This window comes from Nyctibius grandis, chromosome 8 (genome assembly GCF_013368605.1).
Source record: "Nyctibius grandis isolate bNycGra1 chromosome 8, bNycGra1.pri, whole genome shotgun sequence".
Taxonomy (NCBI): Eukaryota; Metazoa; Chordata; class Aves; order Nyctibiiformes; family Nyctibiidae; genus Nyctibius; species Nyctibius grandis.
In genome coordinates, this window is record NC_090665.1 from 46,930,675 (window position 1) to 46,958,567 (window position 27,893).

The following is a 27,893-nucleotide window of genomic DNA, read 5'->3' on the forward strand; positions in this document are numbered from 1 at the left end:
ACCCCCGTGGGAGCTGCTCCTCCCTGGGGAAGTGGTTTGAGGGGAAAAGAGGAAATATGAGGCAAAGGAATGAAAATAAACATTCTGGGGATGTAGTTAACCAGCCTGGGCTGCAGGGCTGGGAACACGAGGAGGGAGGCGGGGGGAAGGCAGCAAAGTCTGCGGAGCTGCAGCACGGCCCCACAATAACGTGCCCTGTCCCTGAACCGCACTATGGTGAGCTCCGTGTCCCAAGGGATCCCGCAGGCAGGAGGAGGCAGGAGCTTCCCAAAGCCACCCCAATCCTTAGCAGAAAATCTCCCACATTTAGTATGTTGAAGCCAGAAAGTTCACCTCCCTCGGGGAGGCAGCGAGGGTCAGAGTGCAATTCCTCTCTGCAAGCGTGGTTCCAGAGCTGCTGGGGAAAAAATTCTGTGAAAATTGTCATAAAATGGTATTATGGCTCTTCTTGTTTGCAGCTGGGGCCTGGTGGAGATGCAATGGGTGCTCATGCTGGCGCTGGGTGCTGGGTGCTCAGTGCTCAGCACCCAGGAATGCAATTCAGAGTGATTCTTGCAAAAAAAACCCAGCCCACCATGTCTGTGCAGTGACCTGGGGCTCCAAGACCTTCCGGGGAGGGTCACAGATCTGAAGGAATGCCTCAAAACTGACTGATTTAATGATGTGCAGGTACGTGCAGTCATAGAATTATAGAATCACAGAATGGTTTGGGTTGGAAGGGACCTTAAAGATCATCTAGTTCCAACCCCCCCTGCCACAGGCAGGGGACACCTTCCACCAGACCAGGTTGCTCCAAGCCCCATCCAACCTGGCCTTGAACACTGCCAGGGAGGGGGCAGCCACAGCTTCTCTGGGCAACCTGGGCCAGTGTCTCACCACCCTCACAGCAAAGAATTTCTTCCTAATATCTAATCTCAATCTCCCCTCTTTCAGTTCAAAACCATTTTCCCCTCATCCCATCACTCCATGCCCTTGTAAAAAGCCCCCCTCCTGCTTTCCTGTAGCCCCTTCAGGCACTGGAAGGTGCTAGAAGGTCTCCCCGGAGCCTTCTCTTCTCCAGGCTGAACAGCCCCAGCTCTCTCAGCCTGTCTCCAGGGCAGAGGGGCTCCAGCCCTCTGAGCATCTTCGTGGCCTCCTCTGGACTCGCTCCAACAGCTCCATGTCCTTCTTATGTTGGGCCCCCAGAGCTGGACGCAGCACTGCAGGGGGGGTCTCACAAGAGCGGAGCAGAGGGGCAGAATCCCCTCCCTCGCCCTGCTGGCCACGCTGCTGGGGATGCAGCCCAGGACACGGTTGGCTTTCTGGGCTGCCAGCGCACGTTGCCGGCTCATGGTGAGCTTCTCGTCACCCATCACCCCCAAGTCCTTCTCCTCAGGGCTGCTCTCCACCCATTCTCCTCCCAGCCTGGATTTGTGCTTGGGATTGCCAAGCGCCACGGGCTGTCCTTCTCCACCCCGTTGCACTTAGGGCTCTGTCTGACCATCAGAGCATCCCTGCTGCCTCGCGCCACCGCGGCGATGGGGACAGGCACAGCAGCAAACACCAGTAAAGGCTTAACTCGAGTTTATTGATACATAAAGGAGGTAACTGCATTTTGGGATAGAGTTAAAAAAAAAAGGTGGATAGACATTTGAGGCAGTGAATGCTTCTGACCAAAAACATGAAGAAAGCAAAGAAAACGGAGCAGAGGGCAGATGTCAGTGGAGAAGAGAGGGCAGGGGCTGTCCTCCCCTCCCTGCAAGTTACCGGCGTGAGGACGGGGCTCTCTGCACTGGCTTTGCAATGCAAGGGCAGGGGAAAAGGCAGCTACCAAAGCAGCCCAGGATTAACTTCTGCTTAGTAACAAAAAACTAAAAGCAATTAGCTAGCTAGGGAGATTTGCTCTTAGTGATGGTGAGTAGATCTGGGTTTATGATGTTGTACTACACACCAGCTCAACTGGTGGTGGCATCCAGGTCCACCAAAGCCTACGGAGAGCATCCACCGGGTTGTGACGCAGCACAGCCCCATGAAATGGCATTTCCCAGTACATAGTGACTGTGTAAAGATGTTTGGAAAAGTGGAGCCCAAGCTCTCCCCCTCTCTTTGTCAGCAGCAGAGGGGAAACAGCCCTGCCCCTGTGTGTGATCTGTGGTGATGCTGGACCAGCCCTGTGGGTGTCCTGTGGTGGGGGGGCCCTGTCATGGGCCGCTTCCAGCAGCTAAATCAGGACGTGGCTTCACACGGGAATGCTTTGGGCATCTGAAGGATGAGCAGTGTCAGCATCTGTCAGCAAAGCTGCTCCACAGAGCGCTTGGACACCACTAACGCATCCTGGGATGGGAATCGGTTGTGATCTCCCTGTGCCGTGCTGGCGATAACCTGATCAGCCCTGCTGTGCCCGAGCATGGTGCATGTCACTGGGCTACGCTTCCCCGTTAGCTCCAACTTAATTAGAAAAAATAGGAGCCATGTGGTAATCCTGAATAGAGGCAAAACGATGTCTGTGTGCTTGGGTCTGGTATACTCAAATATTTTCCGAGAGCATTAATTTTTAATTCTTACATCAGACCCACATAAGCAAACATAAATAGGATTTTATACTTTACATAATCCATCCGGCCTGTGTGTGTTGTTACATACACTGAACAATCACTGCCTGCCACTACCTACAGAGGAGCTAATAATAAATATTAGGACACAAACTTACAAGTTAAATGAGATGCAGTTAAGTAGTCGATTAGAAGGACAACCGTAATCTAAGGTTACAAAACACTAAGTATTGCTTTTCTAATGTGCTTTTCTCCTTCGTTTCGGTCGCTCGCCTGCCAAATCGATACGGTGGGAGCGTGCAGGAGAGCTTGGTGTGATGCGTGGCAACGGGCATAGATGAGGGGGTGTAAGCAGGCTGAATGAGGAGCGTTAGACACGGGAATGTACACAGATAACTGCCAGGGTTCATCCCCCTGTGCGTATGGAGACCCGCGGCGTTGGCCCTGGCAGCGGGGCCGGTACACGGAGGAGCTGTTTGTTCCCCGCTCCCCGTCCCGGTTTCTTCCCCCGCCTCGGTCATGCAGAGAGGGACGGGCCGTGCTCGGCGTGGGCTCGCAGGAGGGCCGTGATGTCCCCGCGGGCAGCGCGCTGGGCCAGCGACAGGGCCGAGTTACCGCCCTGCGGGAGGGAGGAGGCCGAGACGTTACCGCCGGACCCCCCGCACCTCTCCCCGGCCACCCCCGGAACCCTCCCAGCTCCATCCTCAACCGCCTCCGCTCTGCCCCGTCACTGCTAACAGAGGCTGTTTGCACGACGAGGCTCTCCCAGCAGCTTCACACCCACCTATTCACCCCAAAACTTCCTTCCCCACAGTTCCTCCCTCGTTTAAAATGAATCACCATCCTGCAAACCTCCCCACGGTGTTTTGGGGCTTAACCTCAACCACACAAAGCACATCCCGGCCATGCCTTCCCCTGGTCCTGGTTCTCTCCCGCATGTCTTGGACAAAATTGTAGTTTAATTAGAAAATAGTTGCATAACTATAAACGCAGCCATGTGGCCCATCACCATGAGCCCACGCAGGAGGAGGTATCCACTGGCTGACTGTGCTGCTCCCAGCCCAGACCCATGCCATGCATCCCCCCGGAGAGCCACCCATTCTCAGGGGAAAGTTAATTGCTGCTAATTTCTTGGAGCTGAAGCTCTGCTGATTTCACATGTCCAGAATTTCATCTTTTTTTTTTTTTTTTTTTTAGGCTTACACCAGGTTGGGCTCTTCCCCCTGGTGTTCCTGCCCAGACTACAGCTGGGATGCGGGATGCTGCCACAGCCACCCTGTCCGCTGTGCAACAAGCACCAAAAACATGGGTACGCTCCTAAAAGTGGTCCCCTGATTAGAAAGTGGACCAAAATTGTACTTCTTCACTTAAAAACCACCACTCAGGGATTGCTGCCTGTAAAGCATGATCCCACATGAGCTTCCCCTTCCTGGTGCATGCGAGGTGGTGGAGTCACCATCTCTGGAGGGGTTTAAGAAAAGACTGGACATGGCACTTACTGCCATGGTCTAGTTGACATGGTGGTGTCAGGGCAATGGTTGGACTCGATGATCCCAGAGGGCTCTTCCAACCTCATTGATTCTGTGTGATTCTGTGTGAGGTTGTGTACGGGATGGAGCCTCACCTTGTCCGTCAGCGCGAGCTGGCAGCCGGGCTGGGCCAAGAGGAGCCTGACGATGTCGGCGTTGCCCTGCCGGCAGGCCACCATCAGGGCCGTTGTCCCCTCCTCATCCTGCAGGTTGACGTCGGCCTGGCAGGAGAGGAGGGCTCGCACCATGTCATCCCGCTCGTGGCTCACCCCCAGCATCAGGGCGGTCTGGCCCCCCTGCAACCGCACAGGGAAAGGCTGAACACCCTGTACCCACAGTCCCGCTCATTCAGGCTGTTACATATAATAATAATGAAGGTTACCATTGCATATATATAATAAGATTGCATATTATTATTGCATAGTACATATAATTCACCTTATTATTGCATATTATTGCATATTATTATTATTAAGTAGCACTGGGGATCTTCAGCAGGTATTGCAGAGGTACCTGCTCACTTACACCACGGCCAAGCAGACCATCTTTGCAGCAGCATGGCCAAACCGCCCGGCTCCCAGCTGCTCCCGAACACGGGCCCCCCTGACCCTCCTTGGCAGCTTAACTTAGGTCTAGACTAACTTTTACAGCTGTTTGGAAGAAGAGCTGGATGAGGGCACTGTCACGTCTGAGGCTAAAATACGTGACTCTGATGAAACGACTACCTCGGGGTCCACCCTGCACTGCTCCTCCCTGGTATCACTTCTAATATTTTAGCTCAGAAAAATAATTTTGCAAAATTTTCAGCCTTGCTTTTGTTTTTTCATTTTTTATCCAGCTCTCGCGTCCCTTCACAGGGAGCTGGTGGGTGGCCACGCTGCAATTTAGCTGCGGATGCTTTCGTAACTTTTGGGAAACAGCAACGCCAACCCAACGCCTACTGCTGAGTCTCAGCCTGGCGCTGCACATGCAGTGTGAGGAACTCGAATTACATCCCCGACTCGAGATCACTGTGGGGACACGATGCTGAGGGAGCCTATTCCCTTCTGCTCAGCCACAGCCTGAACTGACATCGCACAGCAACGGTCATACGCCAGGGGAGGTTCAGGTTGGACATTAGGAAGAATTTCTTCTCAGAAAGGGTCATTAGCCATTGGAAGGGGCTGCCCAGGGAGGTGGTGGAGTCACCATCTCTGGAGGTGTTTAAGAAAAGCCTGGACATGGCACTTAGTGCCCTGGTCTAGTTGACATGGTGGTGTCAGGGCAATGGATGGACTTGAGGATCCCAGAGGGCTCTTCCAACCTGATTGATTCTGTGATTCTGTGAAATAGGAGGCCATGAGCTCGGCAGGGGCACGATCCCACATGGGGCCACACTCGGTGTTCAAAGGAACAGCAGACCTCCGGGGACGCACCTGGGTGGCTCGCAGGTTGACGTCCCCTTCCTTCAGCAGCCTCATCACCACCTCCATGTCCTCGGCCGTCTCGGCGGCCGACAGCGGGGTGAGCATCACCGCCGTGTAGCCGGCGCGGTTGGGCAGGTCCAGGCGGCACACGCCTGCCGGGGGAAGGGTTCAGCCCCACGGTGAATTAGCCGGAGGGAATGGGAAGCAAAGAGGGAGTTAGTTACAACATGTGTGGCATCTGATATTGTCAGAAAGAGGAGTTTCCATAATTGTACAGGATTGAGATTTATCTGTGTTAAATATCTAGTCAATGAGAGATAATGACAGTTAATGACAATGGCTGAGGTCAACTCAATTAACTTTGAAGACCATAACCAAAGAAAAAGGGAGGGGGGATAATTAATGCCTTGGGCACACACCAGTTGTGGAGCTGTGGGATGTTTGCTTCGACTCCTGCAGCAAGGGAGCAGCAGAAAGCTGACCGTCACCTAACGCGTGCTGTAACGCCGTCCCGGCCCCATTTCACTCACTTTTCACCTCAAAGAGCCTATTTCCAGCTCCACCACGAGGAACGAGTCGTGTCTAATGGGCAACGGCTCAGGTCCAGCCTTGTCCCGGTGACCCGGCCACCTCAGGCACTCAGAAGCAGAAGGGGACAAACCGCCCCAGCTCCCCGCGTGGCTGCAGCAACAATTGGGCTATAGAGGCGTATGATAATCTGCCATTTCCCAAACATTCAGCAGATTGTCTGGCCCATGAGAAAAGGCCAAAGTGCCTTCACTCTTGCTGAGCGCGCGTGCGTTTTTCCCTCATACAATCTCAGCTGAGATTTTTCTTTCTTTGCAACATGAGCTGCAAGTTCAATAGTTTATAATTGAGTTTTTCTGCAGCACTGGGAGGTTTATTACTCTCAGGGGTCTGATCCTCCTGCTCCAAGCCATGACATGGCCTTTGCTGCTACAAGAAGCTGGGGGAGCCACCCCACCCCACCTGGACTGGGACCATGAGAGACATCTCTTGGCCACAGGGACCCTGAGCCATCCCCAAAGTCACATTGCAAAGCCCTCAGGATGTCCCCGAGGAGCCTCAGCTGGGACCCCTGCTCACACTCATGGGCCCAGGGCCAAGCTATGGGGGAGGATGCTGGTCTTCAGATCAACCATGTCGCCTGGGTGGACCTTGGCCCCATGCTTGTATCTTGGATGGACCTTGGCCCCACATTTGTCTCCTGGATGGACCGTGGCCCCACACTTGTCTACTGGATGGCTCCCTTGCATGTAGGTTGTAGCTGGTCCCCAGCCCCACCTCTGTCCCTTCTCCTTTTGCTCCTGACTGAACTCCTTGGGAGGACCCTGGACCTCACTCACTGTTTGCCATGCCTGGGACTGTTGTTGGACCCTTGTTACCTGGCTCTCACTCCGTGGTCATCCCCTGTGAGACTATGCCACATTGGCAAGAGCAACATAGAGTAACTTCCACACCCACACCCAACAAAAGCCATGGCTGAGCAGAGTGGCTGTTCCTACCTGTGTCTAGCAGGAGTTTTGCAATCGGGAAGTTGGAGTGGGAAACGCTGTAGTGAAGAGCCGTGTTGCCGTTCCTGTCAGCCAAGTTCACCACCATGGCCAGGAGCTGGGGCTGGATGGCCCCCAATGCCTTGAGATACGCTGCGACCACCTCTGGGCTGGAAGACTTGCGGCTCGACACCCGGAACCACTCCTGGCAGACGGTGCTCAGGACGTGTCGCTGAAAACACCAAGGTCTCACCGTTACTCCTGGGGTAATCATCCTGCAAACCGGTCACTGCCCCGGCTCCTCACCCCGTGCCACTTCATCCTGTGCTCTGGCATCGCCCAGCTGGTATTTAGCTTGTGGTTTTGGGATTACTGCTATAATTTAAGGGGGAAAAGAATTTCCTGTGGTGACTTGAATGAGTAAGCAAAGCAAGCCTTCATCTTCTTTTTTTTTTTTTTCCCTTTTCCTTTCTTTTCGGCTATTCTAAAACTGACTCAGAGGTCATCTCGTCCCCCTCTCCTCATAAAGCTGTCTATAGCATGGTAGGGCACAGCCTGTAATGTGCCGGCAGGATAATCTTATCCATTAAACGTGACAGAGAGTGGGAACTGCATCTGAAATGGGATTGAAAAATATCTGTACCAGATGCTTGTCGCTTGTGGTCCTGATTTCTGCGAGGTGCTTGCTGAGTAGCTGGCAGTCGGCGAGGAAATCTTCAGAGGGTTTGCATCTAAAGGGAAAATACTTTTGTAAATCCATCATGGGACAGAACTTGCAGGAGGGACTGAAGCAGGAAGGAGAACATGCAGTTTAGGTCAGGATATATTAAATGCTTATTTAAGGGCTTAACTTTATGAACACAAGTTGTCCCATTGACTTGACACGGATTTTAGGTACAAAGTTAAGTATTTAAATAAGTATTTAAGTCCAGAGTCACAGATCTGTATGGTCAACTTCATCTTTTACAAGAATTCTTAAAAGTGGGAAAAAAATATTCTTATTCCTGAATCTGCAAAGAACTTTACTTAGAAACTTTACTTGAGAGGGGAGAAATGAGCTAATTCTCACCAAATATGACTCATTCTGCCTTTTCCACAGTGAATCGTAGGGCCTGAATCAATCCCCATTAGATTCTGTAGTAACTCAAAAAATATTTCTCTCTTTAAAGCCTTTTCCCATGTCTACAGAGGTCAGCAGCTGCCCTTCCACCGAGCAGATGAAGCACCGACCCCAGCCCCGTGGCAGCAACTGAACGCAGCGCCGTGCAACCCGTGGCCTCAGAAATGAGATGGAAATCATGAACGCTGTCTGGTTTTCTGGTTACCTGTCAGCCTTGTGCTCAGTGCAAGGTGCTGCTTCTGCCGATGGCTCCTGTGGGTCGTCATCTTCATATGTCTCCTGGGAGGAGGTCCCTGACAAAGCCCCCTCGTTTTCACCTCCATCTTTTGCCTGCGTGGGCTCCAAATCATCAGCTCTTCTTTCCGTCTCGCTCTCCACGTCCCCGTCTGATGGGCTGTCTTCACAACTTGTGTCTTCGCTTGACGTCGTTTCGTAGCTATTTGAGGACACCACATGTTATTCACTCCTTCCCCATCCGCAACCGCAGGGCCTGACCAAGACTCATTGAAGACACTCACTGACTCCAATGGGCCTTGGATGAAGCCCGGAGTGATATGCATGGTGAAGGTTATGAAGGTTAGAGCCACAGCCAAACTTGGGGTTAGTCTTTTTTTTTGGCTTCTTAAGCCAGCAGGAGTGTGATAGAAGCAGTTAATTAGCAGCAGGCAAGGTTACGTCAGGGACTACTCGGTTGGTTTGGAGGGATGTCCATCGCACAAGCCCCAGCCGCCAGCACGCTGACAGGGAGCTGCAAGAGACACAGACCCTGTGGCAAGGTGGGACAGGCGGCATGTTGACAACCTTGAGGACCACTAGACAAAAACCATGGTTGCAGCTCCAGCACGGACCTGAGTCCACCATTCGAGCAGCCCTGCTAGAGAGACCTCTCTCCTGGTTGTCCAAAATTATTAATAACATCTTCTGTGAGACAGAACATTTCACTCTGAGGGATCCCAAAACTTTTCTCAAACTAGGCGAGATTCCTCTACTCTCTACAAGTTGTACCTGTTTCAGCGACTGTTGGTAGAAAAAGCTCTACACAACAAGAGTGAGTAACACCTGATGAAGCCAACAGCAGAAGCCAGAGAGATGGGAAGTCAGGGAAGCATATGGCAGCAGAAACCAGCATCCAAACTTGACACATAGCTGTTTGCCCAGCAAAGGGCCAGTGAAATGTGTCCTGCCCTCTTCATGCCAGCACACGTACTCCTTGGTAGAAGATGTGCCAGTGCTGCTCTTAGAGATGCATCTACTTCACACATTCTTGTATCTAGCTAGCTCAAAGGCCGAAGAGCGTTAAATATTGGATACACAGGGAACTGAGTGTTGGAGCACAATCTAAAATACGGGTCTCCTTCACCCCAAGGTAATTCCTCATTCACCGAAATAGTCCTTTCTCAGTCCCTGAACCAACTTCTGTTGGCCATCACTGGAGCGTGGAGGCAGGTTAGTGGCAGCGTGCCCACCCAGGCAATGCTGACCTCCGAAACCCACCAAAGTTAGTGGGAATCTTCCCACCGACCCAGCTGGGTTTTGGATGAAGCCCCAAAAGATGGGGGTGCAGAGAGTGTCAGTCCCCAGGGTGTCCCTCGCTGTGCTGAAAACACCAACATCTTTTCTACAGGGTTACTTACAGGTTATCAGTGTTGGATTAAAGAAGGGAGAAAAGAGGCTCCATTTCAAATGGCCTTTTAATCAAGAGGTTTAGAGGGGAAAAGAGGGAATAAAAAGAATGACTTCTTCAGTGATACAGAGGACGTTACATGGTAAAAGGCAGTTTTATCTTCTGAATGGATGCTTACCCACCATTGACCCCAACAAACTGAAGATTCTTTTTGGTCCCATTGCCTCCTGCATGGAAACCATAACCTTTCTTTTTCATGATAGATTTAAGACTTGTGGTTGGAGAGATTTCTAGCAAAATACAAAATAATAGATTAATTAAGCAGATGTGTCATAGTTATCAATGATTATTCCCAACCTCTAGCAACAAAATGCAAACCATAACCGTAAGCATCTTACTTCATCTTAAGAGATTCTTTTTGCGTCTTGCAAAGCTACGGATGCACCTGGCCACAACCTGAACCTGCCCTGCCACCTTTAAACCATGGGTCTCAAACATCTCCATGTGACTGGGAATAGAAGGGAAGTGACTGGGAATTATATATTTGTCCTATGAATATAAGTAGGTTTTACTTTTGTAATAATGTTTTCTTTTTTATTTTTTTCAATAGTAATGTACTGGAAAGCTCCTATATAAATGTCCTATACTACTATATGGGTGAGTCCATCGGAGTCTGAGTAGTCTCACTACGTATTGCTTGTAAGTAATAGGTCACTTTTAGCTATTTGCAAGCCCCTCCCCAACAGTGAACAGGCAGCCTTCAGTCTTGGATTCTCATCTTCATAAAAGCTAAAATTATTTGTGATGAATGGCTGTGAGTGGGGACAGGTCTTTTCCCAGCCTAGCTGCTCAGTGAGCTTGAATTGGGTTTGGTTCTGGTGAGCTCCATGCTCATTTACCCCAGATGAGCATCTGAGTCCCATATTCTTGCAAATCCAATTAAGAAGAATGGTTATTTGATGGAATAGCCACAGGTACGGCCGCTTTTGGAAGCTGATCCTGTGTATATCTGAGCCACAGCTTTATCAGCTCCTACATGGTTTTGTTTGCCTTTTTTTTTTTTTTAGATCGCATAGCTTATGATGTGCAGAGATTTGCCTTTCTCATACATCAGGAGGGGCTATTTATGATCTAACTGATGCTAATTATAGCACCGAGCTCCGCTACATCACCCCTGCTCAACGCTTGAATAAGTGGGAAGAGAGTTGGCCCAAACACGTTGAAACCTATGCCAATATTATTTACCCAACTGTTGATAGTGTGTGTTCGAATTCTCCTTATCCGCGGGCCCTTGCGTTGAGTAGGCAGACAGCAACGAGTTTAAGGAATTAACTAATTGGTTCTGGATAGAGCTGAGCTTGGAGGCCGGCTGTTTGATAGCGCTTGCTAACTCGGGGTAGCCGTGCTCCAAACACAGCCACTGCTCCTGCAAAAGCTCCTGGATTTTTTTTACGTATTGGCCGATGGGGTCAACAGCACGGAGATCCTCCTGGTCAGGGGGACCTTCCTCTTCCAGCCCATCTCCAGGTTTATCTTCGCCAAAGCCTGCCTTGTTTTCTCCTGTGTTTGAGCCAATTCTTGTTCCTCGACAGCTTTCTGCGGTCACCGCGTGAGCAGCGAGGCTCTGGGTGTCATAGTTATTCCTGTGATTTTGATTGTCATCGCTGAGGTGCTCATCAATCTTCAGCTGGGTGAAGCATGGTGCATGAAGGCCAGCCTTGATGCCGGCTTCACCAAAATGTCCAGGTCCTTCTCCACCAACACCAGTGCAGGCGTCTGCCAGTCCCTGACCTCTCCGAGCACCCAGCTCCGTTGCCTGTGCATTCACGTTGTCTGCTCTGTGGATGCTGCATCCTATGGATTTGGTGGAGACTGGGATATTTACGTTGATGCCTTTATCATGGGCTTGTTTAGCCCCAGTTACCTGCGAGAGGTCAGTGTTCACCGCAGCATCGTAGCACTGCAGAGCCCCACTGCTCCGCCTGGACAGCAGCTTGGCCTCTTTGGTGTTTTCCTGGCACAGCTTCTCTTCCAGCTGAGCTTTGGAGCTGGCCAGTAACTTAATGCTCTTCTCCTTCTCCTTGATCTCATGATCCTGCTGCTCCAACACTGCCCTGATCTGCTCGAGCTCCTCCTTCTTCTCGCTCAGCTGCTCCTCCAGAACAGCAATCTGCTGCTTCAGCACGGCCACACCGCCGGGCTCTCCTGCGTCACGAGGCTGAGGACCACAGCTCTCCTTGTCCTCTCCAGCCCGGACACTCCCCTCCTCAGCTTTCTTCAGCACGTTCGGAGCAGTTTCACTCACGCTTAACTCCCCTTCCCCAGCGTTTGTATTCTCCGCTGTGAGCTGGGGGGTACCTGGTGAGGCTGGTTCACCCCCAGCCAAGGCAGAGCGACCACTGGCGTCGGCGCCATCGCCCTCCTCGCCTCCACTCTCCATCACCACCTGCAGCTGCGGTGCCGCGGGATGCTGGCTCTGCCACGGGGGCTGCATCTGTGCCAGCCCCGGGCTGCCTCCACCCAGGTGCTCCTTCTGCCCCAAGGACACGTCTTGCTCCAAGCTCATCTCCCAGGGGAGATTTAACACAACACCATCGGAGCCGGGTGAACGCGGCACGGGGTGAAACGTGCTTTCGGAGCCACTCTGGTCGTGGCAGGGCTGGGGGGGTGGCCGGAGGGGCGAGGGCACCCTCCCATCCCCCGGCGGGGACTGGCCGGGGGGCAGCGCAGCGGGCAGGCTGGAGGCTCGCAGCAGCTGCGGCCGCCCCCGCAGCTCACCCTCCTGCCGCCCCAGCTCCGCCTGCCGCCGCGTCTCCACCAAAAGGGCTTTTCTCCGGTAACTCGGCTCATCGGCCGCAGGCAGGGGTGCCTCGTCGGGCGGGAGGGGACGGGGGGCCTCCTCCGCCCCCAGGGACGCCTTTCGCTGGGGGAAGGAGCAGGTCGCCGTCCAGCTCTTGCTGGGAGCAGACGTGCACCCACGGGAGCCATTCTCGGGCAGGCTGAAGTTTCGGGGCAGGGTGCTGAATTTGGGCTGTTTGGCTTTCCGGTGGATGTGGACCCTTCTGATGGTGTTTCCTTTCTCGATGTCGTCCACGTACTTCAGGAAGTCCAGGTCCAAGTGAAAGCCGTACGGCGTCTCCACGGAGTAGGGCAGGCTGCGGGGCTGCTCCCTCTCCCCATTGGGTTTGGGTGGCTGGTTGTCTGCTGAAACAACCCAGAAAAAGAAAAAAAAAAGATTGAATTTCAAAGACAACTAAAAAACTTAACAAAAAAACACGTCTAGAGCAGGAGGAGAATGTTACTGCTTTTTTCATCTCAGTTTCAGGCAGGTACGTGGTGATGCGCAGAGACGCAGTAACACATGCAAAGGTCTGATCCAGTTTTCCGGAGGTGAATCAGTTTAATTGTTGCACTGAGGAAGCTAAAAATTTGCTGAAATCATGGTTCTAATTGGCAATTAAGCAAACAGCAGGTTTTGCAGGCAGTGCCACGTGTCTGTGTGAGTATATAAAGCTGCCCGATGTATAATAAACCCAGCTCAAAAATAGAAGGTGGAACCAATCTGTGACAATTACATTTTTCAAGGCGTTTGGTTTGGTTTAACTTCTCAGTGGTGTAAGGAGTGCTGTGCACACCAAGCAGGAAAATCATTGTGTCATTTCATCGGCAAACACCAGGTCCCAAATTACTCCTTGAAAATGAGCACGGTGCTGGCCAAGGTGACCGGCTGCACGGCACCGAGCACGGCTTGGAATTGGGGAAAATCACCATGAAATGCCTGACAGTGTGTTCACCCACCCAACAGCACGGCTCCGGCAGCGAGGCTCCTGGTTTAATACAGCTTAATACAGTCAGATCCAGCCTGCAAAACTTCACAGCCCCCAAATTCCAGCCTTGAGGGTCTAAATAGTTAAACCCCTCTATCACTGCTCATTTTTCTTTATACAGCAAGTCCCTGAAACCACCGTGGTTTGGGCTGCTTGGCAGCAAACAAGCCGTGCTCTGTGAGGATGAGGAGGAGCATCTCGACCAGGAGAAACCAGGTTTCGTGGCTGCTCCCTCTGTCTCCATCCTGCGTGGGAACGGAGAGGATTTGGCACGTGATGGGAAGCAGCATGTGGAAGTCAGAGGAGCGATGAAGGGAAAACAGCACACGGGGTAACACGGCACGAGAGGAAAGCCCGGCCGGTGGGAGCAGGGGAGATGTGTCCTGCCTACACACCGCAGAGGATGGGAGGACAAGGACGTGCTGAACTGGGTGCTGTGACCATGGTTTTGCTGTGGTTTAGGAAGTCTGCGTAATACACAAATCACGCATTTTTTTCATCCCCTGGCCCTAGTGCGTATCTATAGAAAACTGTTTATTTACAGTAGTTCTGGTAAGGAAATTACTCCAGGGGTTGGCTGCGTTTTTTTTTTTAAGAAACAAATGAGCAAACAAACATCCCGAAGCCTCCGTACCATCTGTCTTCTCCATGGTGCAGTCTGATCGGGCCGTCAGTTAAACATCCTCTGACAAGCTATAGGGCAGACGAGTCACTTCACCCTTGGAAAAAAAGAAAGAGATACTTTTAATTTAAAAAAAAAAATCTCAATCATTTGAACTTAATCTCTCCTTAAAGCCTTACACCTCTTCACAAGCCACCCCTCTCTCATTTCCCATATTCTGCAGCCCGACCGTGCCTGCTAAGCACTTTAGAGCTGCGTAAATCAATAGCTCCTTTTCCAGTGGCAACAACTCGTGCTTCATAGACACATCCCAGGTAGTCAGTTCTTATAAAACATCTCTGCATTACAGATAGTTTTGACTGCAAAAGAGAAAGGAGAGATGTTTAGAGAATTTCTGGTGGGCTTGAGATAGATGGCACAGGGACTCTTCATTGACTCCTGTAAGCTGGATATATCCAACATAATATACCACCTCTGAAAACAGCAAGGGATATAAACTATACAGAGAAATGACTGGTTCTCACCTTTTTTTTTTTTAATCCATAATAACCAAAGATTCAAAATCTATGTGAAACCTTGTTCAAACAAACCCCATCATTTCAGAGCACGTCCATACTGTTATAAAGAACCTTCACCAAATTGCACTACAATACAGACAAATTGCTTTCAAATCAGGGAGGATCTTCAGGTGGAGATCTACATCATGAACTTCACATCCAGCCCCATCTGTATTGCCTTCTAGCTTTTTCCTATCATGCTGACATGGGTGAGACCCTTCTGGGGTACAAGAAGAGATTAAGGCTGGGAACAACCAAGAAAAGCCCTGGGTGAAGCTTCTCCCCTCCTTGCCCTTTAGAAAGACACAGGGAGGAAGCAGGCAAGGGCAAAGGAGGTTGAAGCAGTTGGACACCACTGTAGGAGGCTTCCTGACTTGCGTGGGAAGGACAACATTGCTCAGAGTGAGAAGGTCTGTCTTTTAATTCCTGCTATGGGTGAAAATCTGGGGGTTTCTTGGAAGGCAGGTTGCTTGTTTAGGATTTTCATTCAAGTATCTAATTTTGTTCCTGACCAGAGATGGTCCAACAGCAGTTTGGAAGTCCATCCCTGCTTCTCCAGTGCATCCCTGAGCTATGCAAGATTTTCAGGTGTAGGACCAAGCAGCACAAGGCCTGCACCGAGCCAGCCCAAGAAGCTGGGGATGTCACTGGGACATCCAGAATCCAGCTTACATTCATCTCATCATTGATCAAACCATCAGAGACTGAATGCCTCTTCTGCTTCCAGTATTTTGCCTGAGTGAGGACTTTAGCACTTGACCACACTTCCAGAGCTCCCTATGAACAGGCTCCAGCCAACCTTTACCCCTCGCTTCGCCTGACACCATACTTATGCAGCACTGGTCTTGTTGACCTTTCTGTTTTCTCTTCTGCAGCATTCACCAGCAGAACTGTTTCTGGAGATCTCTGGCTCATTTACCATCCCAGGAGAAGCTCTGTCTTGTTGATCTTCCATATTCTCTTTTTCTCCTGTAATTATTTTTGTATTGTGTAACCCATCTTTCTTCTTGTGGCAATGGCAAGATAACTGGATATGCAGTATGGATAAGGATACGTAGAGTATAGTGGTGCTGCTGTTATTCTCTTCTAGAAGCACTGAAATGACATGGTTTCACTACAACAAAGACCAGTGGGGAAACGAAGTCAAATCCTGCTGTATCGTAGGATGGATACTTTGAAAGATCCAAACCATTTAATGAAACAGGTCTGGCATTCAAGTTTGTTGTCAATATATAGCCCTGATGGAAAGTTGGGAGGGTCCCAACCCAAGGAGAACATCAAAACTCTCAAAAGCACCTCCAGGGTTGGTACCTCCTAGATGCTCGTGTGGCTGGGCAACACTGATGCCCGCCCAACACCATGGGAGCTTCTGAAACATCTCTCCTGGCCGGCAACATCCCCATCAGCGTGCCCAGAGCATCACTGATTTTGACCTTGAATGAAATTGCATTGCTTTTCTCAAGGCAGGAATAAATACGTACAGAAATGGAAATCAAGAAGGCAACAGCACAGAGTGAAGTGGTTTTATCCCCCCGGGGTGCCCATTTGCAAGGACAATGTACTGTCTTTTTAAATAGCCCTGTCTCAAACGCTGGCTCTTTACAGACACATTTAACCCCTCTTTTACTCTGTCCCACTTGCCAGGCAATGTGAGTGCCTGCCCACTCCCCAGCTAGCAGAAAGGAGGGCAGCATTACACCCCAGAAGATTTAAAGAACAAGTTAACTCAGCCACAAAGACAAATACACATTAATTTCATTCTCCGAGAGCATCTTGCTAGTAATTTTGAACTGGAAACATTTAACTCTGTGCCTATAAATAAGCAGATAATTCATCCCTGCTGAGCAGCACGTTAGCACAGCCTCATTAGCAATAACACAACATTCTTCTGAGCCCTGCCTGTCGTGTCCTCCTGCACTGCAGCAACGGCTTTAGCGGCGAAAGGCAAAACTATCCTTAGAAAAGCAGCTTGTCATGGTACCTTCTCACCCTCCCATCGGGGAGCAGGAGCGCTTCCCTCCCTCAAAAGCACCTTCTCCCATGCCGAGAGCCGGCAGCGAAGGGTTCGGAGCAGCAAACACGGCTTTTCCAGTTGTTAAAAAGTTGGTCAGCTGAGCAGTGACCTTGTTCAGAAAGCAAACACAAGTTTAAAACAAGAAGCACAAAAGAGGGATTAATTTTCTAACAAAGCAGCCCATCGATCTCCTATGACCTTTCTGAGGACAGTCCACGCCTGCTGTATAAAATCAGTTACTTTTCACAGCTTAATTACCTTTTCCATAAAGCACAAAACGCTGCTTGGGCTGTCCCCGGGCTGCCTCCCTTATCAGGGAAGATTATTGAAAAGACAGTCAATTATTAACGACACGGTTCTCATCGTACCTGATGCTGCAGGCTGCAGCCGGAGCTCGCCCTCCGCGCGCTGCACCGCCCAGGCTCAGCGCATTAGTTATGCTGCTGAGCACCTCTCCCGCGAGCAGCCGCCACGATTAAAAGGCGGCAGCATCTTCATTAGGAGCCACGGAAGGTCTCAACGTCCGTAATTAATCCCGCCGAGCCCCGTTCCCACGCGCAGCCCCTCGGCTGATCACCCTTCTCCCCGCAGCTCCAGCCCCTTGCGGTGCGTCCATCCATCCGCCGTCCCCAGGAGATGCTGGACAGGACGGGGTGACGGCGGGCACGCGGCCGTGCGTGACCGCGGCGCCGGTGGAGGACGCCTGACCGGCTGTGCCGTGGGAGGGGTGGGCACCCACTGGGCTCTTCAACCCATAGGACTCTCCAAATGAAACACTCCAGCCCTTTGCAGTGGGGTTATGGATGCAAAGTTCAAACTGCAGGCAGGCGAGGGAGGGGGCAGCTCGCAGAGCCGACACAGCGTGGTTTTGGGGCAGGGTATTCATGGCACACAGCTCGGTGATGGGCAGAGCGCCCGTCCCAAGCCCCAGCGCCCGCGTCCCTGTCGGGCAGCCTCGATTCACACAGAATCACACAGAATCAATCAGGTTGGAAGAGCCCTCTGGGATCATCGAGTCCAACCATTGCCCTGACACCACCATGGCAACTAGACCAAGGCACTAAGTGCCATGTCCAGTCTTTTCTTAAACACCTCCAGAGATGGTGACTCCACCACCTCCCTGGGCAGCCCCTTCCAATGGCTAATGACCCGTGCTGAGAAGAAATGCTTCCTAATGTCCAACCTGAACCTCCCCTGGTGAAGCTTGAGGCTGTGTCCTCTTGTCCTATCGCTAGTTGCCCGGGAGAAGAGGCCGACTCCCACTCCGCTACAACCTCCCTTCAGGTAGTTGTAGACTGCAATAAGGTCACCTCTGAGCCTCCTCTTCTCCAGGCTAAACACCCCCAGCTCCCTCAGCCGTTCCTTGTAGGTCAGACCCTCCAGACCCTTCCCCAGCTTGGTCGCCCTCCTCTGGACTCGCTCCAACACCTCAACATCTCTCTTGAAGTGCGGGGCCCAGAACTGGACACAGTATTCCAGGTGCGGCCTCACCAGTGCCGAGTACAGAGGGACTGCTGCACCCTCAGGCTGGCAACTGGGAAAAAACCCTCAGTCTCTGCACTGAACTTGCATCAACTTCACGCTTGCAAAGGCTGAGGGGTTCAGACAGTGCCCGGCTCCCCACAGCCTGGCTCTGGACCTCTTCCAGGGCAGGGAAAGAACATGCGGAGAAGCGGAGACATCCCACCGGGACCCGGGGGCTCTGCTGGTGGCTTTCACCAGGGACTCGCATCATGGACCATCGCCAGCACCTCTCCCATCACTTAACAAGCGGCACAACCCCAACACTGGTGTTAGCAGGAAAACCCCCACTTCCTGACTCTCTGCCTGCAGAGCCGAGCTGCTGGCACCCCTGCAACCACTGAACGTAACCTTAACAGATTGTTTGAAGAAAAGCAGAAAAGTTTTGCCTTTGCAGGAAGCAAAATAGCCCTGACACATACAGAAACAGCAGCAATTTGTCCTTGCCCACGCTCCCCAAGGCACGGATGGGTTAACTCCTTACCCGAGGAATGAAAAATAACCCCCTCATTTCAGCAGCCGGTTACATGCCGCCTTTCCCACGCGGCTCCAGCATCCCACACCGCGCAGGGCCGCGACTCCGCGTCGACGGCTTTCTGCTTTCACAAGCAATTACCGAGCTCGGGGTTCAAAAACAAACCTAAGAGCACGTTGGCTTATTTTCTGTCGAATTTTTCTGGTTTAGTTACGCTTGTGCATCCTTTCTGAGCGTATTCTGTTGCTTGTGCTCTCTAGACAAAGCAGCACAATGGAAAAAAATACACATATTTCTATATGGCACTGATCTTAAAGTAAGCCTAAAGTAATTGTTCCATTTTCCCACTGGAGAGGCCCAGCAGGAAGCTTTTATTTGGAGCATTTCCTTATTGCAATTACACACATAAGACGTACAGTTTTTCCCAGATGTAATCCCTGGGGGGCCTGAAGAAGGTCTTCAAGTTTGTGTGCCCCTAAATAAGCTTCTAATTAGGAACTATGAATGGATGGAGTCAAAACATGCAAATTAATTAATCATGGGCTGCTGCTTGATGGAGCTACGACCGGCTTCTGATAGTTAGCCCAACGGGGCCGGCGCAGGGTGGGAGATGGGGAAGGGTTTCACCTGGGCATGGCCCGAGACTGTCCCGCGAGCGCAAGGACTGGGGTCATGGCCTAAAATCGCTGCTGCTTTACATTTTGCACCACAGCTGTCGGGGATGAATTTGCTTTGCAGGCTGCTCCCCTGGATGACAGGAACCAGACGGCCACGAAACAGCTCAAAAGCCATCCCGTCGGTCCCTGTCCATCCCCACCACGGCCACCGCCACCTTCTTGGATGCTCGCAGGGCTGATGGGCAAAGCTGCTGCCATCCTTCCTTCCTTCCTCTCCCCAGGCAGAATCGCTGCAGGGGGGCAGGTTTGGGCTTCACACGCCACCCCCCGCTCCCCTCCGCCGCATGGACCCACACAGACCCACGGATGGAGCTCACCCTCGGTACCCAAAGGGTTACACCCAAACCTGCTCCATCCAGGCGGTCTGCTTGATTGCACAACAACCAGCCAAGCTATTATTGCAAGTGGACATACCAGGAATAAATATAGCCTCTCAGGGAATATTTGTTGTACGGATTTTTTCAATTCTGTTTTCACTGCAAAGGAAGAAAAATAACCCCTTTCCAGTCTGCTGGGGACATCCACGCGGGTGGGATCTCCGTTGAGCAGCAGTGGGCTGTGATCGGCTGGCGTAGGCACCGGGAAGGAGTTTCCTTCCAGGAGCAAAAGAGAAGCTTGAAAACTTTGTGGGATTAAATAAATAAATAAGTAAGCAAAAGCAGTTTGAAGTCCTGGATTGCATTGCAGGGAGTTGTCATGAGGCTTTCCAAAGTGAGAGCAAAGAGGGTTTCAGCTGTAAGAGATCTGCATCGCGGGAGCCCATCAGCTGCCTTCCCGGGTGCATGTGGAATTGTGCAACTGTTGCTGCCAACGGTCCCCTGCCCCACGGCATCTCTCGGACATGGCACCTGGGACCGGAGCGGGTGTGGGCACACGCTGGACTGGTCTGTGCTGTCTGTAGGGGGGCAGGAGGCAACTGAGCAGCCCCAAAATTCAAGTGGGGAGACCAGATGAAGCCTTAGCCCTGGGAAGCCCGCTGCTATAAACCCAGCCCAGGTCTCTTTCCACCGGGCCGCTCCCTAACCACTCTTCCCCCAGCCTGTAGCGCTGCGTGGGGTTGTTGTGGCCCAAGTGTAAGACCCGGCACTTGTTCTTGTTGAACCTCACGCCACTGGTCTTGGCCCATCTATCTAACCTGTCCAGATCCCTCTGTAGGGCCTTCCTACCCTCCAGCAGATCGACACTCCCATTTTATTGCACCCCAGGCTGAAGCTCCCTCGGCTGCTGCTGCCCAGGGCTTCTCAAGAGGAGAGCTGGGAGCTGGAAGCAGTTTGTGAGTGCTCGAGGGGGACGAGCTCCCTCAGCAACCCCTCAGCTCAGAGAGGTCCAGGCTGGCCTCCCCCCCACCGCCAGCCACCGCCCTCTCTGCAAAATCACGTACCCAAAGCAACGGAGGGGGCTGGATGGGGCTGGGGCCGGGGGCTGCTCCCATGGAAAACATCCTGGAGGCGTGCGGAGCCTCGCGGGTGTTGGAGAGAGCGGCGGGCTCACGAGAAATCTGAATAATTAACCCAGCGCCACTTAATAAAGAAGACGATCGCTGTCAGCGTAAGTGTGCAACCCTTGGCGGCCGGCGGAGGTTAAACAGCCATTTCAGGCATCTTTTCAAACGGCCGTAATAAAGTTGTGTGAACGCTGATTTTATTAAAGCTGCTTATTGCTGTTTAATAAATGTCGCGAGCTTCCTGCCAGCATTTCCATTAGAGACGGGTCAGGAGGGGACCTGGAGCTATCAGATATCCAAACTCTCGCCCTCTTTTTTGGCTCGCTGGGAGGGGAAAACAACCACGTTCATCCCCTCCTCTGATAACCTCTTTTCCAACTGACCTTCAGCTCATTCCAGCCACAGTCTTAGAAAAGCTTTGGTCGATTCTTATGATTTTATCCCGTGCCTTGAAAACTGTGGCATTCCTCCTAAAGTCTCCTTTCCCAGAGCCAGGTGATCAGAAAAACCACCTGAAGCCATGAATCGAAAGCGCTCCACAGTCAGACATCAGACAAAAATCTTGGGTGCGTCATTTCTAATGTTTACTCTTTTTGCCTCAATCCCACAAGTTTAGTGGGGGGGAACCCAAGGAAGCCCTCCTTTGGCTTCTGGTCTCTTCCAAGCTGCTGTTTTCCATCTCCTTGACCTTGGGACAGGTCAAGCTTTGCTGCCATGATGCTGAATAACTTCCATGTGGTCAAAGAAGCTGGTAGCAACTTTATGACCACAGGGTTGTCCTTGCCTTGGCCAGGGCCTGGTTCATCCTTGGGGCTTCTTTGCTCATCCCACTCAAGAGCCTGAGCTTTGGCCCAAGCTGGGCTGGAAATGCCTCTGTTTCCTCAGGAAAAACAGGATCCTTTGGGTGTTTTCAGAAGCTCGGTGTAGAGGAGAACCATCAAACTAAGGTGCTCCTGCTTGCTGGGAAAGGCTCTTCCACCTTGCTCTTGCTCAGCTGCTTGCTGAGACACGAGATGGATGGGGCAGCGCAGGGAAGGAAGGGTGTTGTGCCGTGTCCAATCCCCTCGGTGCTGACCAAGAGATGAAACACCAGAGTTTGTGGCACTGGAGAAACCCACCCCAACACACAAACAGGGCTTCCTAAACCCACCAGCCTGAGAAATCTCCAAAAAGTGCCTTTGTGGTTGTGAAAGCTGACTGCCGATCCGGTGTCCATCCTGTCTCACCCCAGTAAAGGTCCTGTCACCAACACACGTCCTCTCCCACTGAAAGTGGGGCTTCCAGGTGTTTTTAGGAAAGCCCTATTCTCTGCATGCCTATTTTTCTCCTCTTCCCTGGGCAACCACTGCAGTCCCCCATGGAGACATGGGGCCATTTGATTTCGATTTCTGGCCTAAGCCAACAAGACTCGAATTGATCACACTCACGACAGGTTTAAAAACCTCTTCAAACAGGAATACGTGGTTTTTAGGCCACCTGAAATCACTCTCCACGTTGATCAGGGCTACAGAGGGGATGGACGTGCTGCCTTCCTCCTCTGCTCGTGATTTTCCACACATTCATCCCTGATGGACAGAGGAACTGGTTGCGATGATGACTTGAAGATAACCACATCTGGAAGACAGGAGCCACTGCGTGTGGGTGGGTTTTTCACCGTCTTTCATGTTTCTCTCTCCACCAAATCATCCACTTTGGCAGTATATTACCATCATAATGACAATAACTGCTTTTTCATGTGCTGTTTAGACCCTGGGATGTGCAGGACTCGAGGCTTCCCGAAGCACAACGCCGGAAATGTGAATTCCACCGAGGTCTAAAATAAATACGGATTGAAGAAGGAGCTCTCTGCAGCCTGTTCCTCCCCACCACACTGAATGCAAAATACAGTAACTTATGATATTTATTTTTTTCTCTAACAAGTGGGGCCACGTTCATCCTGGTGCTGCTCCCAAATCTTCCTCGAAAAGGCCCAAGGTTTGACGTGTAACACCCGGTGATAAAAATGTGACTTTCAGAATATTTGGCAGCTGTAAAACCACAGAAGGAGGGACCTGAATCGGCAACGAGCTTGTGAACGAGCTTGTGTTCCTCTAACACCAGTCACCTCGCAGAATCTCAAAACTGCTCCTGATGCGAAGGAGGTTTTGAGACCAAACCTCTCCCTCCCGAAACACCCCAACGCCGAGGGATGCAGAGGCTGTTTGATGGGAAGCAACGTCAAATTGGCAGCAAATAAATATGCGGGGGGTTATCTCAGTTAGCCAAGGACGAAGGGAGACTTTGTGATACGAATTGGATGGCTCCTCCGGGAATGGGACACCCCAGCACCGCACAAGGGGGATGATTTCTGCACCTGGGAGACAAAACCTTCTCCATAACCAGACTTTCTGGAAAGATGCCAAACATGGCCCTGGTTTTCCTATTCACAAGTGGTTTGGAAACTACACCAGGAGACCGGCAGAGCCCACAGCAGCAACAGGCTCTCCCCCATCTCACCTTCCAGCTGCAGGGTTATTTTAACAAAGCCATTAACTCATCCCTCCTCAACCACAGATTCCCCGGCCAGGCTGGCTCATTTCGGCACATATATTTATTTTTGAAATATTATAGTCGAAGTGACAAATAATCAATCACAAACCCAAGGTTATGGGCTCCCTCCTCTGATCTACCATTTCAGGAATCATTTAAGAGATCAGCATTTCCAGTAAGTCCGTCCCGAATCAAACACAAAACACCAGGAATATTGCAAAACAGGTACGAAGGCAAATGCTGACTTTTGACCCTTTGCTGCGGTCGCTGTCCTTCCCCTGCATGTGCAATGTTTTCAGCTGTTCACCGCCTTCATTTGGGGCACGCAGCTAAAATATTTAATTTCTGGTTTAGCCTCCAGACAAAGGAAACCATTCCCGACAGCATTGAATCCCAGAGCTGTGAGGAAAATGAGATAACCCTGTACAGCACAGTCCTGCTTCCATCTCCGGATGGTGAACATCGTACCCAGAGCATCCAGACCACAGCTGCCTCTGACCTGAACTTATTTGAACTTGCATTTGAGATTATTTAACCCACTTTCTGCCATCACCCATCTTCTCACGGACTCTCCAGACACTTCTACAGATCTCAGGCGATGGTGTACACCCGGTGCAGCAGCTCCCTGTCCACACTCGCTCCGATTTCTCCCGGAGCAGAGTCAGAGCCCGGCACATCCTTGCCTGAGGCCTGCGAGAATCCCGAGCCGAACAGCGGGAGCTGACGAAAGTGCTTGCAGGGGGCAACGCCTGGTCCCGGCGGAGCTGGGCTGCTCAGCAAGGCCCTGGCAGCGGCCTGCGAGGGAGAGGCACTGCCCGGCCCTCCGCTCGCTGCCAGACGCGCTGCTGGAGCGGCCCCTCTTTCGGCCCCCGAGGATGCAGAAACCCAGAGCTCGGCCTGGCCCCGCTCCGCAGCCGGCCCAGACCTGCGGCCGAGCCCCGCGGGACACGCGGCTCAGGGAACCCGAGCATGAGCCTCGCTAGAGACAGACACTAGTTACAGTGCCAAGAGTTTCTGCGTCCGGATGGCTGGAAAGCCGGCAAGGAAACGGGGAGAGGCTGGAGGCAGGCGCTGGCGACCGTGCTCGGCCATGGAGGCTGGGCTGGGGCTTGTCTGAACCACATCTTCACGGCTGGGGAGGGTTTTACAGTTGGGCTTTGAGGCTAAACGCAACTCTGGCTGCTCTGGGATCCTGGTGACTTCTGCCACATTGCCTGGGGCCTGGGCGCCCTTCCCAGCCCTCGCACCGTTAAGTCCAGGGGTCCTGTCAGGGCTTGGAGCCTTCCTGCCCTCTCCCCACCGCCCAGCCACGCTCTGCGCCTCTGTCCCGCACCCAGAGGTGCCCTGGAAGTGCTCCCGTCCTGGTGAGTGGGGACTGCTGCTGCCCCAGGCAGCCACTCCGAGGGCCAGGCACCCCCGAGCACCCCCAGAGCATGCTCTGGGCACCCCCCGGAGCACCCTTCAGAGTGCTCCCAAGTACCCCCCGAGCACCCCCAGAGCTGAGCACACTCTGGCACATCCCCGAGTGCTTTTAAAGCCCCCCCCGAGCACCCCGCACAGCACCCTTTGAGACATCCCCAAGAGCCTCCTCCAGCGCATCCCTGGAGCAGCCCCAACCACCTCCGAGCACTTCTGAAGCACCCACCGCCGCACCCCCCCAAGCATCCCCAAGGCATCCCCGGAGCATCCCGCCAGCACCTCCCCGCAGCGCCCCGCCGGAGCAACCCCCGGGGCGGGGACGGTCCCCCGGCCTCCCCCGCTGCTGGGATCCGCTGTCCCCGCCCGGGTTCCCGGCGATCCCCCCCCCCCCGCCCCGGCGCGGCCGTACCTGGGAGCGGCGGAGCGCGGCGGGCGCAGCGCGGCGGTGCCGGCGGCCCCGCTGCCTCCTGCGGGGGGGGGACCGGAGCGGGGCGGGGCCAGGGGCGGGGCCGGGCGGGGGCCCGGGGCAGCGGGGATGGGCTGCGGGAGGGTCAGCGGGAGCCCGAGGGGGCGGCTGCTGCGGGGGGCAGAAATCCGCTTTTTTGGGGTGTTTCTGTCCTTTACTCACGCCCCGCGTTCTGGGTGCTCTCCCGGCTCGTCCCGGAGGGGAAACGTGCGGGACGGGCCGCGGGTGCGGGACTCGCGCTGAGTTCGCCCCAGCTGGTCCCCGGCTCAGCCCTTCTGTGCGGGCCGGTTTACATCGGTCCCTCGTACTTTCCAAGTACAAGGTCCTGCCCGCGGGTCGGGGCAATCCCGAGCACAAACGCAGGCTGGGCGGAGAGTGGATCGAGAGCAGCCCTGAGGAGAAGGACTTGGGGGTGATGGTTGATGAGAAGCTCACCATGAGCCGGCAATGTGCGCTTGCAGCCCTCAAAGCCAACCGTGTCCTGGGCTGCATCCCCAGCAGCGTGGCCAGCAGGGCGAGGGAAGGGATTCTGCCCCTCTGCTCCGCTCTCGGGAGACCCCCCCTGCAGTGCTGTGTCCAGCTCTGGGGGCACCAACAGAAGAAGGACACGGAGCTGTTGGAGCGAGTCCAGAGGAGGCCACGAAGGTGCTCAGAGGGCTGGAGCACCTCTGCTATGGAGACAGGCTGAGAGAGTTGGGGCTGTTCAGCCTGGAGAAGAGAAGGCTCTGGGGAAACCTTCTAGCACCTTCCAGTGCCTGAAGGGGATACAGGAAAGCGGGAGAGGGGCTTTTGACAAGGGCATGGAGTGACAGGACAAGGGGGAATCGTTTTAAACTGAAAGAGGGGAGATTTAGATTGAATATTAGGAAGAAATTCTTTGCTGTGAGGGTGGTGAGACCCTGGCCCAGGTTGCCCAGAGAAGCTGTGGCTGCCCCCTCCCTGGCAGTGTTCAAGGCCAGGTTGGATGGGGCTTGGAGCAACCTGGTCTGGTGGAAGGTGTCCCTGCCCATGGCAGGGGGGTTGGAACTAGATGGTCTTTAAGGTCCCTTCCAACCCAAACCAGCCTGTGATTCTATGATTCTACACCCTCGTGTGACTGTGTGGAAAACGTAAAGAAAAACGCACTCTTGAGTTTTAGGGTTTGCGCCTCCCTGTGTGCCTCAACCTGTGCGATTCACACGCTCGTCACCTGCCCGGCTGCAGCATGTTGCTGTAAGGACAGCCCTTATCTAGGCTCTGGGGACAGGCAGGAATCAGCAGTTCAGTGATCTGCAATGATACCGTCAGCTCGAGGTGAAGCTTTTGGTTTCGCTCGTGTTGAGACGCGGAGGCAAACCCGGGCCCTGCTCCCAGCTGGTCGGGAGTGTGGGAGAGCTGCGGCTCCGGTGATGCGGGGCAGCGGCGTGGCCTCCACCTGGACTACAAACCCAGCATCCGCTGGGGACGGATGAGGCCCGCTGGGATCCCCCCTTCCCTTGAGAGGAGCCCAAATACCTTTCACCTCTGAGAGGGAAATGCTGTAAATCCGTCTCCAGGCTCCCACGGTCCCACCGACACTGCAGTTTGCACCTCTTGGGTTTTCATCTCCAGGCTGAAAAACGTGGGGGGCTGTGAGTGGAGCAGCGCCGTGAGGACAACCCCTGCCCCTGCTGCTCAGGTTATTTTGGCAGGGCCCAAAAGAGAGAGACCGTGATATCAGAAAGATTTTTTTTTCTGGCATCACTGGCTGGTGGGGGTGGGAGATGACTCCTACGTTATTTTCTTCTCCTGTTCCTGAACAACAAACCTACTTTGATGTGCAGTCATGGCTCTCCTGCTGCTCCCAGGACAGCGCAGCTAAACGATTACCCCTCCCTTAGGCTCAAGCCCAAAGCCATGACGAACCCTGAGTCTTAATGACAACAACGAGGCTTTTGCCTCAGAAACTGCGGGCACCTACAGGAAGCTCTTGTGGCCGCAGACATTCAGCTGAACTCGTGTTTTGTTCTGTTTTCCCTGGGGTTACATTAAAGAAGTGTGCGTGGGGGGGTAAGAAGCACAGTGGTGGCAGTTCACAGCACACACTTCTGCAAGTGTGCCCCAGAAAAGCAAGCACCAACTGCCAAAAAAACCCACTTTTGAGCAAACAGAATCAAAATCAGTTCCCCTTTTCAGTCACTGAGGTTTTACTTGCTCTATAACTTGAAGACAAAGAATCTCTCTTCTACAAAGGCACTCAGAATGGTAACATGTATATGCACAAAACTTCTGCAACCCCTCTTCAATCCGAGAGAACAACAGCGCTTTCAAACAAGCAGGATGAACGAGGGGGGCTTTGCCATGTGTATAAATGAAACGCGATAAATTGTTTAAAAACGGATTAGGTGAATTTGTGGAGGAGAGCTCCGAGGTGGCTATTGCACACAACAGTTGAAGATGCCTCCAAGATGCGTGAGGGGATGGCAGGAATGCAGCCACAGCCTCTCCCTCCCCTTCTCCCACCGCGTCCTTCACCTCCACGTTCGGGCCCCGTATCCTCCGCTACGTGTTTCGGTCTTGCAAAGTTCAGCTATTCTTAGGCGAGGTTGTGAGTCATTAAGCGCTTTCAGAATGTTTATTTATCAAGCCACAGGCACTTA

At 52.8% G+C, this 27,893-nt stretch overlaps 1 protein-coding gene across 2 annotated transcripts; it reads right to left on the bottom strand.

Annotated features, from left to right (window-relative positions):
- Nucleotides 1-1,583: 1,583 nt before the first annotated feature.
- KANK4 (KN motif and ankyrin repeat domains 4) lies at nt 1,584-25,280 on the bottom strand. 2 transcript variants are annotated; one of them, XM_068406973.1, is made up of 10 exons: nt 25,219-25,280; nt 14,186-14,270; nt 10,970-12,925; nt 9,903-10,014; nt 8,306-8,536; nt 7,624-7,711; nt 6,993-7,212; nt 5,476-5,618; nt 4,156-4,356; nt 1,584-3,150 (listed from the first exon to the last, which is right to left on the bottom strand). In XM_068406973.1, the coding sequence occupies exons 2-10, from the start codon at nt 14,199-14,201 to the stop codon at nt 3,049-3,051; spliced, it is 3,069 nt and encodes a 1,022-aa protein (XP_068263074.1). In that variant the 5' UTR covers nt 14,202-14,270; nt 25,219-25,280; the 3' UTR covers nt 1,584-3,048. The 2 variants fall into 2 exon arrangements, with proteins under 2 accessions (XP_068263074.1, XP_068263073.1); XM_068406972.1 differs by having other exon boundaries at nt 10,970-12,928.
- Between the last annotated feature and the right edge of the window lie 2,613 nt (nt 25,281-27,893).

Bases quoted from the DNA above. Each gene is read 5' to 3' on its own strand.
- KANK4 (XM_068406972.1), bottom strand. The intron at 10,015-10,969 runs GTAAATAATATT...GTATTTTGCTAG, and splicing joins CACACACTATCAACAGTTGG to AAATCTCTCCAACCACAAGT. The intron at 7,213-7,623 runs GTACAGATATTT...TGGTGTTTTCAG, and splicing joins CCACAAGCGACAAGCATCTG to CGACACGTCCTGAGCACCGT.